At 60.5% G+C, this 14,542-nt stretch overlaps 2 protein-coding genes across 2 annotated transcripts; both read right to left on the reverse strand.

The window, feature by feature from the left end:
- Positions 1–740: 740 nt before the first annotated feature.
- On the reverse strand, positions 741–4,448 carry RNF26 (ring finger protein 26). The gene has a single exon (XM_085081630.1). The coding sequence runs from the start codon at positions 4,426–4,428 to the stop codon at positions 2,932–2,934; it is 1,497 nt and encodes a 498-aa protein (XP_084937756.1). The 5' UTR covers positions 4,429–4,448; the 3' UTR covers positions 741–2,931.
- Positions 4,449–7,949: 3,501 nt separating this feature from the next.
- On the reverse strand, positions 7,950–13,288 carry LOC146427528 (E3 ubiquitin-protein ligase RNF26-like). The gene has a single exon (XM_085081629.1). The coding sequence runs from the start codon at positions 9,822–9,824 to the stop codon at positions 8,151–8,153; it is 1,674 nt and encodes a 557-aa protein (XP_084937755.1). The 5' UTR covers positions 9,825–13,288; the 3' UTR covers positions 7,950–8,150.
- Positions 13,289–14,542: the final 1,254 nt, after the last annotated feature.

Here is a 14,542-nt window from a genome sequence, read left to right on the forward strand (position 1 = left end):
TCCCAGCAGCTCCCATCTCCCCACTCCTGGTTTTCATCCTGATTAAGATTAGGTAGTCTGTCTTCATGGCACTGCCAAGGCAGGGCAAGCTACGACTCCTGGAGTCTCTGCCCATCCGAGTCCTGAGACATTTTCCCAAAAAATTTATAAGGATGTTGGGGAAGCAGAGTGCTTAAAAGCATGAAGCAACCTGCCAGAAGCTCAGATCCGAGCCAGGGAGTAGCTCCTTGTGCAGAAAAGCATGTTTATTAGCAACCCCGAGCCTGCCACAGCCTTTCTGCAAGGCAAGCCCTGTGCTGCCTCCATCCCAGCAACAGCCTGGCACAGAACACTGAGGCATCAAATCCATGCAGGAAGAGGAATTAACATGTCCCAGCATGTTCCTGCTAGCCTGGAACTCACTGGGAAACTCCAGCCCCTCCTCCCTGTCCCTTTGTGTGGAACATCCACAACCATCTCCTCTGCCGTGGGTTGGCAGAGCAGGAGTTGGGGGCTGCCAGCTCTGAAAAGCCCACACAGAGTGGTTTTGGGTGTAAATTCATCCCCTGGGTGCTGGATTTCCCAGCTCCAGGGTATCCCACAGCACTGCTTTTCTGGCAGTGAACAACCCTGAGCTTCCAGGTGGTGTTGACCCTTTGTGGGGAGTGTTTGGCTTCCCCTGGAGTCCAGGGGTGGACAGAGGAGACACAAACACATATTCCCCCTGAAAAAACCTTCCCAAGAACGAGGCAGCACCCAGCTTTTGGTAAAGGATGTTTTAATCTGCTCAGTATCTAGTCCATAGTGCAAAGAGTTAAACTTAAGGCAAAGCCTTCTTTTATAAACAGCAAACAGGCCCTAAAACAAACAAGCGTGACTGCTATAATGATGGTAGTAAAAAAACAAGGGGTTGAGGGAACAAACTGCAGTTCTGGGGAGGTGTGCTTTCTCCCCCCACCCTGTAACTCATGTAGAGAATGTTGCACCCCCTGATCCATGAGCTGGTCCCAAGGGAATGCTGCTGCCTGTGGCCACAATCCCACTCCTGAGTGACTCCAGGTGCAGCTCCCTGACTCCTCTGAAAGCGCCTGGGACAAGCCAGACCCTGGGCAGTGACACTGCTCTGGTGAGGGTTTGGCTGCTCCCAAGTGCTGGTGGCTGGAGAGAGCCAACATTAACAGGGGAGGTGTGTGGGGAGGCACAGGGACAATGGGTTGAGCAAGGGGCAGCTTTGCATCTCTTTGAAGTGAAGTGGAAGCAGCTGACAGCCCTTCTAATGCCCATTAGTGCTCAGGAGCCTGGCTTGGCGCAGGGAATCCATCCAGCTCCCAGGAAATGTGGGAGCAACCAGCCCTGGTAGTGCCTTTCCCAGCAAAGCCACTCAACAAGAAGACACTTCCTTGCTACAGCTCCATTTTACAGCCCAGAATCATCTCCCAGCACGGCCTGGCCTCTCTGCTGCCTCTGTTTTGGCTTAAATTGCTAATCAAGAAGGAAAATAGAAGGAAAACCATGCCAGCTGCCCTCAGGCTCTTGGCTTGCAGTCCAGGAGTCAAGATGCTCTCCGGTCTGGCTCCAGCCAAAGTTGGCTGTGGCGTGTGGCTGACCTCAGGCAAGCAGCTGGAAAAGGAAAAGCTTTTTAGTGCAAGGCCCTCTTGCAGCCCAGCAATTTCTTGGAATGGTGCTGGTTGCCCAAGCTGGGATGAGCCATCTCAGGCCTCCTCCAGCCACGATGGGATTCTCTGGTTAGACTTCAGGGGACACTTTTGAACAAAAGTAGCTACATTGGTGACAGAGAACGAGACAAAACAACAGTCCAACCCTGCCCTAATCCAAGATATCCGTGGTCCTGTTACTGCTCCATGCACACAACTGCAGATCCACAGCATGGATGTGCAGAAACTGTGCCTGGAGCTGGAATGTCTGTGAGCTCCCAGGAGCTTTGGGGTGCTCCCTCTCCCCCCAGAGTTCCTCCCTCTAGCCAGCCCAGCCTGGGAAGGAGCCAGCAAGCTCTGGAGTGACCCTGCTCCATGGCACTCTGAGCCTGTAAATGTATGGTTTTTGGAGAGGATTCCCCAGCCTTGGCTCAAATCTGGGCTGCTGCTGCTGCCAGGGCTGGGAGCACTGGCTGGGTGGCCACTCCTCAGGTTTTCCAAGCAGCACCACAGCCCTGCAGAAGGAGTGACTCCCTCCAGCCCCCCCGTGCAGGTAACCTGATGTGCGCTCGCTAGTCTTGCATAGGTGACGCGTGGAAGCAGCAGCAACACTGAGCTCTGCAGGGAGCCCGAGCTCATCACAGCTCCACCCTGTCCTGGCAAGGGATATCCCTCAAAAAGCAAAGCTTGGGGTGATGAAGTACCCAGCAACCCTGTTCTCTAGCTGAGAGGCAGGTTCGGCAAACACTAAAGAACTCAAGTGTGCTCCTTGCTCTCTCCAGGCCTTGAAAACGGGGCACTCTTCCCTTTTCCCAGGCAACTCCTCCACTTTGATGGTGGGAGGAGGACACAGAGGCCTGGATGCAGCCTGCCAGGTGGTTTTCTAGTGAGACCTTGAGAAAAGAACCTCCCTTGCCTTGCACCAGCCCTGGTGATTCTCAGGAGTGCACAGCCTTTAACCTTTCCATCAGCTTTGGCTAAGAGGGATCAGAGCATTTTTCTGCGCTCTGCTTTGGATCTCAGGCTGCTGCAGGCTCGAGGCAACAGGCCCTGAAACAGCAAAAGTTGTCCAAAAAACCAACAACAGGTAACTTCCATCCTGCTGCAGAGATCAGTATTGTGCTTGCTAGCAAGAGCTACAATTAGTTACGCAGCAAATGTGACCAGCAGACACCCCACAGCGTTCTGCCCTTCCAGCACCATCCGTAGTTCTTTGGAAGCTGCTCAAGGCAGCCCTGGGAAGTGCAGACAAGGGTGCCCTTGACCTCCTGGGAAAAAGACCAGAACCCCAGTGGTCTCACAGGTACACGTTGAGGGTCTGCAGGATCATCTGGCGGCACAGGGGGCAGTTGCGCTGGTAGATGTCCTGCTGCAGGAGCACTTCTGTGCACTCCTGGCACAGGCACAGGTGCCTGCAGGGCAGCAGCAGGACTGTCTTGGTCTGGTCCTGGCAGATGACACATTTCTTACGCTCCTCTTGTTCTTTCAGCAGCGCCCAGGGGTCGTTGTCGGGGGTTCCCTTAGCATTCCCGCCTGTCGCGTTCAGCTGCTGCTTCCTCGGAGATTTCCACCAGGACGTTCCTGGCTCCTCCCTGGCTGTCTGGGGACGCTGTCCTGCCCCAGCACGGCTCAGAGCAGGCCGTGGCTGTGGCACCTGCCCTGCATCCCGCTGCTCCTCCTGCTCGGCCGGCTGCTGGCCCTGGTTCAGCCTGCCGGGGGCCGGCGCTCTGGGGGCAGCCACGGCCCGGCGCTGCTCGCTGCCCTGGTTCACCATCCTGCCTCCCCGGCTCCAGTTGGTCACCTGCAGGCTCCAGTCGGTCACCTGCAGGATCCAGTCCACCAGCCTGCGCCAGGGCTGGGAGGTCATGGCCATGCCCAGGGTCAGCACGGCCACCTGGTAGAGCCGCCACACGTCCCGCTGCAGGCGGCGGAAGGAGGGCAGCGTGTGCAGGTAGCCCAGCAGGTAGCCCGTCAGCGTCCACAGCAGCCCGGGGTTGAACACGAAGGCGCTGACCACCATGATGAGCACCAGCAAGCCCAGGCCGTAAATATTGACGAAGAAAACGCTGATGAAGAGGTCGGTGGCGGAGCAGAGCAGCTCGAAGGCCATCTGGCAGGGCGACCACAGCAGGATGGACACGGCGATGGCACCGCTGGACACATGGGCCAGGAAGGCGGCCAGCAGGTCAGTGACCCTGATGACGGGCCCGGCCAGCGAGTCCCAGAGGGCGCCGAGCAGCGTGAAGAGGTTCTGGGTGCCGATGAGACACACGTTGACCAGGCTGTTGACCAGGTACATCAGCAGGCTGGTGCCGATGGCCAGCGCCTCGCACAGCTGCCGGCCCAGCGCCTGCCCGCAGCCCAGCACGGCGCCCAGCCCGCGCTGCACCAGCTCCCGGCCCCGCAGCGCCAGGTGCGACACCAGGTGCCCGGCCGCCCGCATGCCCTCCATGGCCCCGCAGCACCCGCGCACCAGCACCAGCGCATCCCAGCACGCCACCACCGCGGCGGCCGCGGCCGCGGGCAGGCTGGAGGCCGCGGCCAGCAGCCACAGCAGCGCGGAGACCAGCGAGGACACCAGGAAGAAGTTGAGGTCGAGCACCAGCAGCAGCAGGTCGAGGAGCAGGCGCAGCCCGCGGAGCAGCGCGAACAGCACGTCCATGGTCCCCGCGGGGCCCGTACGGCAGCTCAGCCGCGGGGCCCCTCCACGCTGGGCGCAGCCATCTTGGCACCCGCCGCCGCGCGCCGCGGGGCCAATCAGCGGAGAGGGGCTCCGCCCAAGCTCGCCTCCCATTGGTGGGTTCGCAGGACGCGGCGGGGGCGCGGCGCTGTGGGCGTGGCTACCGGCAGAGGCGCGAGCCTGGCCCCGCCTACTGCCGCTCGTTTAAAGGGCCAGTAGCTCCCGTTACCCGGGGCCGTTCCGCTTCACCACGCGCCACGTCGGTTTTCGCGGTTTTTTAACTGCGGAATGAAGATTATGGAGGTAATTCCCGATTTCCTTGTGGAAGTGGATCTGTTGGACCACTACGGTAAGAGGAAAAGCTCATTTGCACAGGGACACCTTGTATAGACCAGGTTGCCCCAAGCGACACCCAACCTGGCCTTGGGCACTTCCAGGGATGAGGCAACCTCAGCTTCTCTGTCTGGGCAACCTTTGCCAGGGCCTCATCAGCCTCACAGGGAAGAATTTCTTCCCATTATCCCATCTAACCCTGCCCTCTGGCAGTGGTAAGCTATTCCCCCTTGTCCCATCACTCCCAGGAAAGGGCACAGGGATGCTCAGGGGTATGCAGAAGCTCTGCTCTGGAGACAGGCTGGGAGAGCTCAGGGTGTTCAGCTTGGGGAAGAGACGGAGGAGACCTTGGAGCCTTTTCCAGTGCCTAAAGGGGCTTCAGGAGACCTGGAGAGAAACTTGGGACAAGGGCATGGCATGATGGGATGGGGCTCGAGCCAGGACAGAGCAGGCACTGTGCACGGGACAGATGGGGCTTCCAGATCCCTTCATCTTGGTTTCAAACAGCTCAGGGGAACTCACAACCTGCAGTGTCCATGTATGTGATGAGTTTGTGCCAGGCTCAGCCCTGGCACGGGGAAGGTGTGCACTTGCCAGCAGGATCCCTTGGGCCTGTTTGGGACAGAGTCAGCCCAGGGTCACCCGGCCAACCAGTTTCCTGCAGGAGGTTTGAAAATAAAGCCATGGCTGTGGCTCAGACCAAGGTTACAGTCCTGGAGCAGGTCCTGCCCTCCCTGCCGGCTCCCGGCCAGGGCGTGGGGCTGTCAAAGCCTCTGGCCTTTGCTCCGCCATGCCCCAGGGGATGGTCCAGCCCTGCCGCCTTGATGGTGATGACAAGTTCAGGAAAATCCAGCCCTGTCGCCCAAGGCTTTTTAAGGAAGGGGAGAGTGAGAGCGGTGGATGATGACCCATGGGACGGCAATGCACAGCCCTCCGGCCAGTATGGGGCCAAGGAGGGAAGCACCACACCCCGGGCAGCGTGGCAGAAGCCCCAATGGGACCTGGGGTCAGCTTTCTGCAGGTGCCTCCCTGAGCAGGGCAGGAGCCGGGGTGGCACATCCATGTCACTCTGTCCCTGCCTGGGCTCTGTGGCGCTGTCTGGCCCCCTGCCAGCCCTGTCGCCGTGGCTCCGTGGCAGCGGGCGCCTGGATCCCCAGGGAGCGCATGCCAGTGACGGAGTCAGGATGCTTTCAGCATTTATGGTAATGTTTGGATTTCTCATTGCTTTACCAAACAGGAGAAGGGAAAAGAGAGCCGAGCCAAGGGCTGGGCGTGCTCCACTCATTCTCTGCCTCCGGCTGTGCACCTGCCTCACCCTCCCCGCTCCTGGTGCCTGCCCAGTCCCTGCCATGCCCGGGGCACCCCGGTGGGCTCCCCACGGCTGGGCTGGGGGTGCAGGAGCTGCAGCGTTCCATAGCAGGGCTTCTCCGTGCTCCGTGGGATGGAGGGGAGCTGTGGCCGCTCTCATTCTGGTAGGATGTTCAGCTCCACAGCGTCCAGACCTGCTGGAGGAAGGCACAGGGCAAGGAGGGGTGCAGGGGGCTGGGAACACCTGGTAGCAGTTCAGGTAGGGACAGTGATTTGGCTGGACTAGAGTGGGGGCTTGGATACAGGGATAGAAACCCTTCCCGGGGCTCTGCAGGGGCACAGAGGTCCCTGCCAAGGTGCTTGGCAGCTGGGCTGTGGGTGGGACCCCTCCTCGCGAGGACAGCCCCCCCAGCTGTTCATGCACTTGCTGGAGGTCTGGGAATGATGCCACTGCACTCCCAGCTGTGTCCGTGGCAGCTGCTGGCAGCAGGACAGGGTGGACCTCGCTGTGAGCCCCCTCCCCTGGTCACCCTCACTGGGAACAGAGCAGACAGAGCTCTGCTGCTACCTGGGGCCACCAGAGCCCACCCTGAGGGCACAGAGCCCGGCATGTGTGTGACTACTGCAGCCCTGCCCTGCTTGAGCCCCGGGGCTGTGCAGCACCGACCATGCTGGCACTGAGCCTGACCACGGGGCTGCTGCATCACGGCTCCAAGCTGCCTTCCCGCTGCTGAGCTCACCCCTCATTCCAGAAAAACAGCAGCCAGAGGATGCCAGCTCCAGGGCTGCCTCAGCCCGTGCAGATGCTGAGTCCTTCTGGATTTATCTGGAAGCAGAGGGAGAGAAGGAGCAGCTCCTGGGTGGGATATCGCAGTGCTTGAGGGGTTCTCTGGAGCCCAGCATGCCTGGGGGCTTCCCCAGCCCCAGCATCTTCCCCTGCCTCCCTTGCTCCATGCTCAGCACATCCCGAGGCAGGAAGGGAATTCCTGGAGTGTGGGTCCTGCTGGCATCACTCTAGCGCTCCCAACCTGCTCCCAGCAGGGACCATCGCCAGGGCGCTCTCCCTGCACAGCCAGGGCCGTGTGGCAGCCCCGACAGGTGGGACAGGGCAGCCAGCACGGTCCTGCTGGGCAGTGCCAGCAGCCTTACCTCGGCTCCCCTCAGGACAGCCCTGCCCAGCCCCTGCAGCCCGGGCGGGAACAATGGCTCATTTCGCTGCATCCGCTCCGGAAAATCCCCGTCCCCACTCGGGCTCTGCTCCAGGATGCTGTGGCTCACTCTTCCTCTGGCCTTGGAGGGGCAGGTGATGGAGTCGCCCATGGCATGTAGCCCGCGGGCAGGGAACAGCTCGAGGCTGCTGGAGAGAGCCCCAAGCCCTGCAGGCAAAGCTGGGAGGAAGAGATCCCTGCAGGCAAGCCCAGGGAGTGATGCTGTGTCCCCACGCTGGCTTCTCCTCCCTTCCTTAGCAGCAGGGAGCCGGGAAAGCCGAGTGACAGGGAGCACAGGGCAGGGATGTTCCTCCTGCCCACTCCTCGGGGGAGCTGTGACGTTGGTTGGGGCCAGATGAGCATGGCCAGGACCCCTCATTGTCCCCTGGGCAACCCATGCTGAACCCTACAGCAGGACCCATCCTCTGCCCCATTGTGTGGGTGAGTGTCCAGCCCTGTCCCATCCGGCGCCAGCACAATGGGGCCTTTTTCCGGCTGGTGCTGGGGGGAGATGGACTTGGAAGTGTTTCCCAGGAAAAGCCCAGTTTATAAATAGCTCTTGGCTTTCCCCAGACACCCTGTCACCATCCACCTTTAAACCTGCCCCTCACTCTGGGCCTGCACAGGACTTTGTTTCCTCGTGCCTTGGCCGTGGCTCTCAGCTGGATAAGGTGGCTAGGAGGGACCAAACCTCCTTTTGCACTCTGCTGTGGATCTCCAGCACAACACAACAAACAGGCCTTGGAACACGAAAAGTTGTCAACAGAAACAACAGGTAACTCTTCCATCCTGCTGCAGAGATCAGTATTGTGCTTGCTAGCAAGGGCTACAATTAGTTACGCAGCAAATGTGACCAGCAGACACCCCACAGCGTTCTGCCCTTCCAGCACTATCTGTAGTTCTTTGGAAGCTGCTCAAGGCAGCCCTGGGAAGTGCAGACAGGAGTGCCCTTGACCTCCTGGGAAAAAGACCAGAACCCCAGTGGGCTCACAGGTACACGTTGAGGGTCTGCAGGATCATCTGGCGGCACAGGGGGCAGTTGCGCTGGTAGATGTCCTGCTGCAGGAGCACTTCTGTGCACTCCTGGCACAGGCACAGGTGCCTGCAGGGCAGCAGCAGGACTGTCTTGGTCTGGTCCTGGCAGATGACACATTTCCTATGTTCCTCTTGTTCTTCCAGCAGCGTCCAGTGGTTGTTACCTGAGGCTCCTTCAGCATTCCTGGCCATCGAGTTCAGCAGCTGCCTCCACAGAGCTTTCCACCAGGACGTTCCTGGTTCCTCCCTGGCTGTCTGGAGGCGCTGTCCTGCACCAGCACGGCTCAGAGCAGGCTGTGGCTGTGGCACCTGCCCTGCATCCAGCTGGCCCCTTCCCTGGTTCATCCTTCTGCGTCCTCGGCTCCAGCTGGCCACCTGCAGAACCCATTCCACCAGCCTGCGCCAGTGCTGGGAGCTCATGGCCCTGCGAAGGGACAGCATGGCCACTTGGTAGGGCCACCACAGCACTGTCAGCAGGCTGCAGCAGAAGCCCAACACATATCTTGTCAGCACCCACGGCCACTCCCAGTTGCTGTAAAGGACACTGACAAAGGCAATAAGAAACGCAATCCCAAAGAGCAACACCAGGACCCAAACAGCGATGAAGAAGAGTCTGGTGAAGCCCCATGTGGCAAAGGGGAGAAGCTTAAGGGCCAGCTGGAAGGACAACCACAGCAGGAGGGACAGGGCACTGAACAGGTATGCCAGGACCGCCACCAGCACATTAGTGACCCCAAGAACCAGGCCGGCCAGCAAGTCCCAGAGGATGGCCAGCAGCATGGAGAGGTACTGGCTGCCCACCAGACACTTGACCAGGCTGCTGACCAGGAAGCAGATGCTGATGAAGACCTTGGTGACAGAACAGAGGAGCTCCAAGGTCATCTGGCAGGGCCACCACAGCAGCATGGACACAGTGATGATGCCACTGGACAGGTGTACCTGGAATGCTGCCAGCAGGTCAGTGACCCTGAAAATGGGATGAGCCAGCAAGTCCCAGAGGGTGACAAACAGTGTGCTGAGGCTTTGGTCACTGCTGTGATACACAATAGCCAGGCTGCAAACCATGAAGTAGGTGCTGATGAAGATCACAGTGGCGGAGCAGAGGAGCTCGAAGGTCGGCTGGCAGTGTGACCAAAGCTGGATGAATAGGGAAGTGGCTCTGCTGGACACGTGAGCCAGGAACGTGGCCAACAGCTCCGTGACCCTGAGGACAGACCTGGCCAGAGTGTCCCAGAGGGCAGTGAGCAGCATGAAGAGTCTCCGTGTGCCAGCCAGACACACTTTGCCCAGGTTCCTCAGCAGCTGGGTGCAAACGCCCAGCGCCTCGCACAGCTGCTTGCCCAGCGCCTGCCCACAGCCCAGCCCACGCCGTGCCAGCTCCCAGCCCCGCAGCGCCAGGGCTGACAGCCCCTCCATCCTCACGGGGCACCCGCGCAGCAGCAGCACCAGCGCATCCCTGCAGGACACGGCCGCGGCCTCCAGCTGCCCCTGCAGCCCGAGCACGAGACAGCAGCACAGCACAGACTCGACGGTGAGAGCCATCAGTAGCTTCCGCAGCAGCTCCCGCAGCAGGTCCCGCAGTTTCTCCAGCACGTCCATGGTCCCGCGGTCCCTCCGGCGGCTCATTCCCGGGGCTTCTTCCGCGATGGACGTCACCGGTCAGGCTCGGTTGGCGCCGCGGGGAGGAGGTGGCTGGGGCGGGATGTCGGGGGTGTCGCCGCTGCCGGTGGGACCGAAACCATTGCCTTCATTTAAAGTCCCAGCGGCGCTCGCGGTCCCTGTACCCCACTGCTTCCAACGCGCCTGCCATTGGTTTTTGGCAGTATTTTAAGCAGGAAATTAAGTACATGTTGATTTTTTATTGTATTAATATAGATTGTATTAATTGATACTACTTATATTAATTAATAGTGTTTTATTGAGATTATATGCTATTATAGTAGAATGATAAAGAAATTAACATACATATAAAAATAATATTTTTATATTGAGGTAGTTCCCGATCCCTGTGTGGAAGTGGATCTACCTGACCACTACGGTAAGAGGAAAAGCTCATGTGCACAGGGACACTTTTGCTAGACCAGGTTGCTCCAAGCCCCATTCAACCTGGCCTTGGGCACTTCCAGGGATGGGGCAACCACAGCTTCTCTGAGAATCCTGTGCCACTCTCACAGGGAAAAATTTCTTCCCAATATCTCATCTAATTCTGTGCTCTGTCAGTGGGGAAGCCCTTCCCCCTTGTCCCATCACTCCCAGGGGAGGGCACAGGGATGCTCAGAGGGATGCAGAAGCTCTGCTTTGGGACAAGCTGGGAGAGCTCAGAGTGTTCAGCTTGGGGGAGAGACAGAGGAGGAGACCTTGGAGCCTTTTCCAGTGCCTAAAGGGGCTTCAGGAGAGCTGGAGAGGGACCAGGGACAAGGGGATGGCATGATGGGATGGGGCACAAGAGCCAGGACAGAGCAGGCACTGTGCACGGGACAGATGGGGCTTGATATCGATCCCCTCATCTTGGTTTCAAACAGCACAGGGGAACCCACAACCTGCAGTGTCCATGCATGTGATGAGTTTGTGCCAGGCTCAGCCCTGGCACGGGGAAGGTGTGCACTTGCCAGCAGGATCCCTTGGGTGTGTTTGGGACAGAGTCAGCCCAGGACAGAGCTGTGCTCATCCCAGCAAGGAGTTTCCTGCAGGAGATCCGAAAATAAATCCATGACCATCACCCAGATCAAGGTTACCTGGAGCAGGTCCTGCCCTCCCTGCCGGCTCCCGGCCAGGGCGTGGGGCTGTCAAAGCCTCTGGCCTTTGCTCCACCATGCCCCAAGGGATGGTCCAGCCCTGCTGCCTTGATGGTGATGACAAGTTCAGGAAAACCCAGCTGAAGGCTTTTTAAGGAAGGGGAGGGCAAGTGCAGTGGATGATGATCCATGGGACAGCCATGCACAGCCCAGGAGGCTCCGGCCAGGGTGGGACCAAGGAGGGAAGCACCACAGCCTGGGCAGCGAGGCAGGAGCCCTGAGGGAGCAGCACCGATCATGCTGGCACGGAGCCTGACCACGGGGCTGCTGCATCACGGCTCCAAGCTGCCTTCCCGCTGCTGAGCTCACCCCTCATTCCAGAAAAACAGCAGCCAGAGGATGCCAGCTCCAGGGCTGCCTCAGCCCGTGCAGATGCTGAGTCCTTCTGGATTTATCTGGAAGCAGAGGGAGAGAAGGAGCAGCTCCTGGGTGGGATATCGCAGTGCTTGAGGGGTTCTCTGGAGCCCAGCGTGCCTGGGGGGCTTCCCCAGCCCCAACATCTTCCCCTGCCTCCCTTGCTCCATGCTCAGCACATCCCGAGGCAGGAAGGGAATTCCTGCAGTGTGGGTCCTGCTGGCATCACTCCAGCGCTCCCAACCTGCTCCCTGCAGGGACCATCGCCAGGGTGCTCTCCCTGCACAGCCAGGGCCGTGTGGCAGCCCCGACAGCTGGGACAAGGCAGCCAGCACGGTCCTGCTGGGCAGTGCCAGCAGCCTTACCTCGGCTCCCCTCAGGACAGCCCTGCCCAGCCCCTGCAGCCCAGGCGATAACAATGGCTCATTTCGCTGCATCCGCTCCGGAAAATCCCCGTCCCCACTCGGGCTCTGCTCCAGGATGCTGTGGCTCACTCTTCCTCTGGCCTTGGAGGGGCAGGTGATGGAGTCCCCCACGGCACGTAGCCCGCGGGCAGGGAACAGCCCGAGGCTGCTGGAGAGCCCGCAGGAAGGAGCTGGAGCTGCAGGGCGCCCAGCCCAGTGTCCCCAGCAGCCGCAGCCTTCCCTGCCTGGGCTCAGCCTGCAGCCCTGTGCGAGAGCAGGAGCACGAGGGCTGCTCGCAGTGCTTCTGGAGGGCTCTGTGTCTCCCCACAATGGGAGCTGGGATATCTATCTCCTCCTGGAGCTGGGCCAGACAGCCCTGGGAAAGCAAGTCCTCTTCCATGGGAAAGTCCTGCAAGGAGAAATTCCTCTTTGGCCAGACCAGCCCCACAGTCCCCCTGGGCCCTGGTGCTCCAGTGTGTCCCCAGCACTGTGGGGCCTGTGGTGTGGGGATGTGACACAGGAACTGCGCTCTGCTTGCTGCCTTGTCTCAGTCAGTCCTCAGCTGCCCTCAGCCCTCTCCAGAGGGAACTTTCCCCAAAGGCCTCCAAAGGGATCCCCTTCAAGAGGGGCTCCTCAAAAGCTGGGCCTGCCTGGGGCTTATCTCTCATTAGGCTTTCTCACAGCTGATCCTAATGAGCCATCCTGGGGGAGCCCCAAGCCCTGCAGACAAAGCCTGGAGGAAGAGATCCCTGCAGGCAAGCCCGGGGAGTGATGCTGTGTCCCCACGCTGTCTTCTCCCCCCTTCCTCGGCAGCAGGGAGCCGGAAAAGCCAAGTGACAGGGAGCACAGGGCAGGGATGTTCCTCCTGCCCACTCCTCGGGGGAGCTGTGACGTTGGTTGGGGCCAGCTGAGCATGGCCAGGACCCCTCATTGTCCCCTGGGCAGCCCATGCTGAACCCTACAGCTGGACCCATCCTCTGCCCCATTGTGTGGGTGAGTGTCCAGCCCTGTCCCATCCGGCGCCAGCACAATGGGGCCTTTTTCCGGCTGGTGCTGGGAGACTGGGGGACTCGGAAGTGTTTCCAAGGAAAAGCCCAGCTTATAAATAGCTCCTGGCTTCCCCCAGCTGCCATGTCAGCACCCATCCCCAAATCCTGCTCCTCGCTCTGGGCCTGCAGCGCTCCTGGGCTGGGAGAGCAGCCTGGGACAGGGACGTGACCAGCCCAGCTGAACGTGGCTACCACACCCTGTCCCAGTGCTGCACCTGCTGCGGGCCGTGGGGCTCCTGTACCCCCGGGATGCCGAGTGACAGCCCAGCCCTGGGCACTGGGCTCCTTCTCCCTGTGCCTTGGCAGTGGCTCTCAGCTGGATAAGGTTCTCCCAGCCGTGCTCCAGCTGTCCTTGTCCATCTGCCCGGCACGCAGCTCCCGAGGTAGGGAGCAGGGGAAGGGCTGCACGGCTCCACAGCCTTCCCTGCCAGCCCTGAGCACCACAAACCACTCGCTGAAGCTGGTCCTGGAGCTCTGGCACTCCTGGGTCTGTCCTCTGACAGCAGCACCATGACCAGGGCAGGATGCTGAGCTCTCTGCCAGCTCAGCTCCTTTTTTGGGGCTTTGCCGCCGCTCTGCATCCGCTGATCCTCCCGCCATCCCCGCGCAGCTGCTCCAGACATCGCGCTCCTCCCGGACAAAAATCCAGATGTCACCTTCCTTTTCCCCCCGCCGCCACCTTCCTTCCCCCCTTCCGCTCCTGTCCTTCCTTCCTCCGCCCTCCCAGCTCCTCGCCGGCTCCCGCTCCCGGCCCCTCCTGAACAAAGGCCCCGTAGCCATGGTTAATAATCCCCACAGAAAGGCCCTGCACTAGAGGAGAGGAAGGAGAGGGGAGACACAAAGGAGCCGCTGGGAGCCAAGCCGAGGAAGGGGGTTGGAAGGAGGCGTTTTCCTGAGCTGGAGGACGCAGGCGTCGGGGAGGGCTCCCTGAGGTGAACAGGGATGGGGCAGGGGTACCCCAAAGTGACCTCACGGCACCCAGGGAGCAGAGAGCCAAAGGCTGGACAGCCCAGGAGGGTTCCTGTGCTTATCCCGGGGCACAAAGCCTTGTTTGAGCCCTAGAGCACCCCAAAATGCAGCAGCAGGGATGGGCAGGAGGTGCCTGAGGGTGAGGGAAGCAGGGGCAGGGGAGCAGCTGGCTGCTCCTGGGCAGTGTGGGAAACTCAGCTCTGGCCCTCATCCCGTCCCTTCCCCGGGGAGTGAGGCCTCTCTCGGCCCTGACGGTGTTGTGTGAAGAGGTGCAGGCCTGGGCTGACACAGCCAGAAGTTTCCACCCTGCACGGCTGTCCCCTGAGACCTATGGGGAACCAGGCCAGCCCCCAGCCCATCAGCACCAGCCCTGCAGGGGTTAACTGGGAGCAGCCAGCACAGAGCACCCCAGAGCCCACCCCAGAGCCCACCCCAGAGCCCACCCCAGCTGCTCTGAGCCCCACGGGCATGGCTGGAGGCTGCAGGGCTTGGGGAAGGCACAGGGCCCCCATCCCCACCTGGGACACGCCAGGCTGCGTGTCAGGACAGGCACAGGCACAGCCCACGCTGGGCCACCTCCCTCTGGCAGCATCCCAAGGTCCCCTTATCAGCTGGGATCTCTCTGGGAGAGCAGGAAAAGGTGGAAGGGGCTGTGCAGTGTGCTGGGATGCACAGCCCGAGGCCTGGCTCTGTGTTGGCGATCCTCTGGAGAGTCAGGCCCAGCAGGAGCCAGGGGAGGGAGGCAAATGCAATTACACACTTCCAGATCATTC

Source organism: Lichenostomus cassidix, chromosome 24, assembly GCF_008360975.1.
Source record: "Lichenostomus cassidix isolate B80296 chromosome 24, HeHo_3.0, whole genome shotgun sequence".
NCBI lineage: Eukaryota > Metazoa > Chordata > Aves > Passeriformes > Meliphagidae > Lichenostomus > Lichenostomus cassidix.

Excerpts from the sequence above, each read along its gene's own strand:
- RNF26 (XM_085081630.1), bottom strand. The coding sequence starts at position 4,428 with ATGGGAGGCGAGCTTGGGCGGAGCCCCTCTCCGCTGATTGGCCCCGCG.
- LOC146427528 (XM_085081629.1), bottom strand. The coding sequence starts at position 9,824 with ATGAGCCGCCGGAGGGACCGCGGGACCATGGACGTGCTGGAGAAACTG.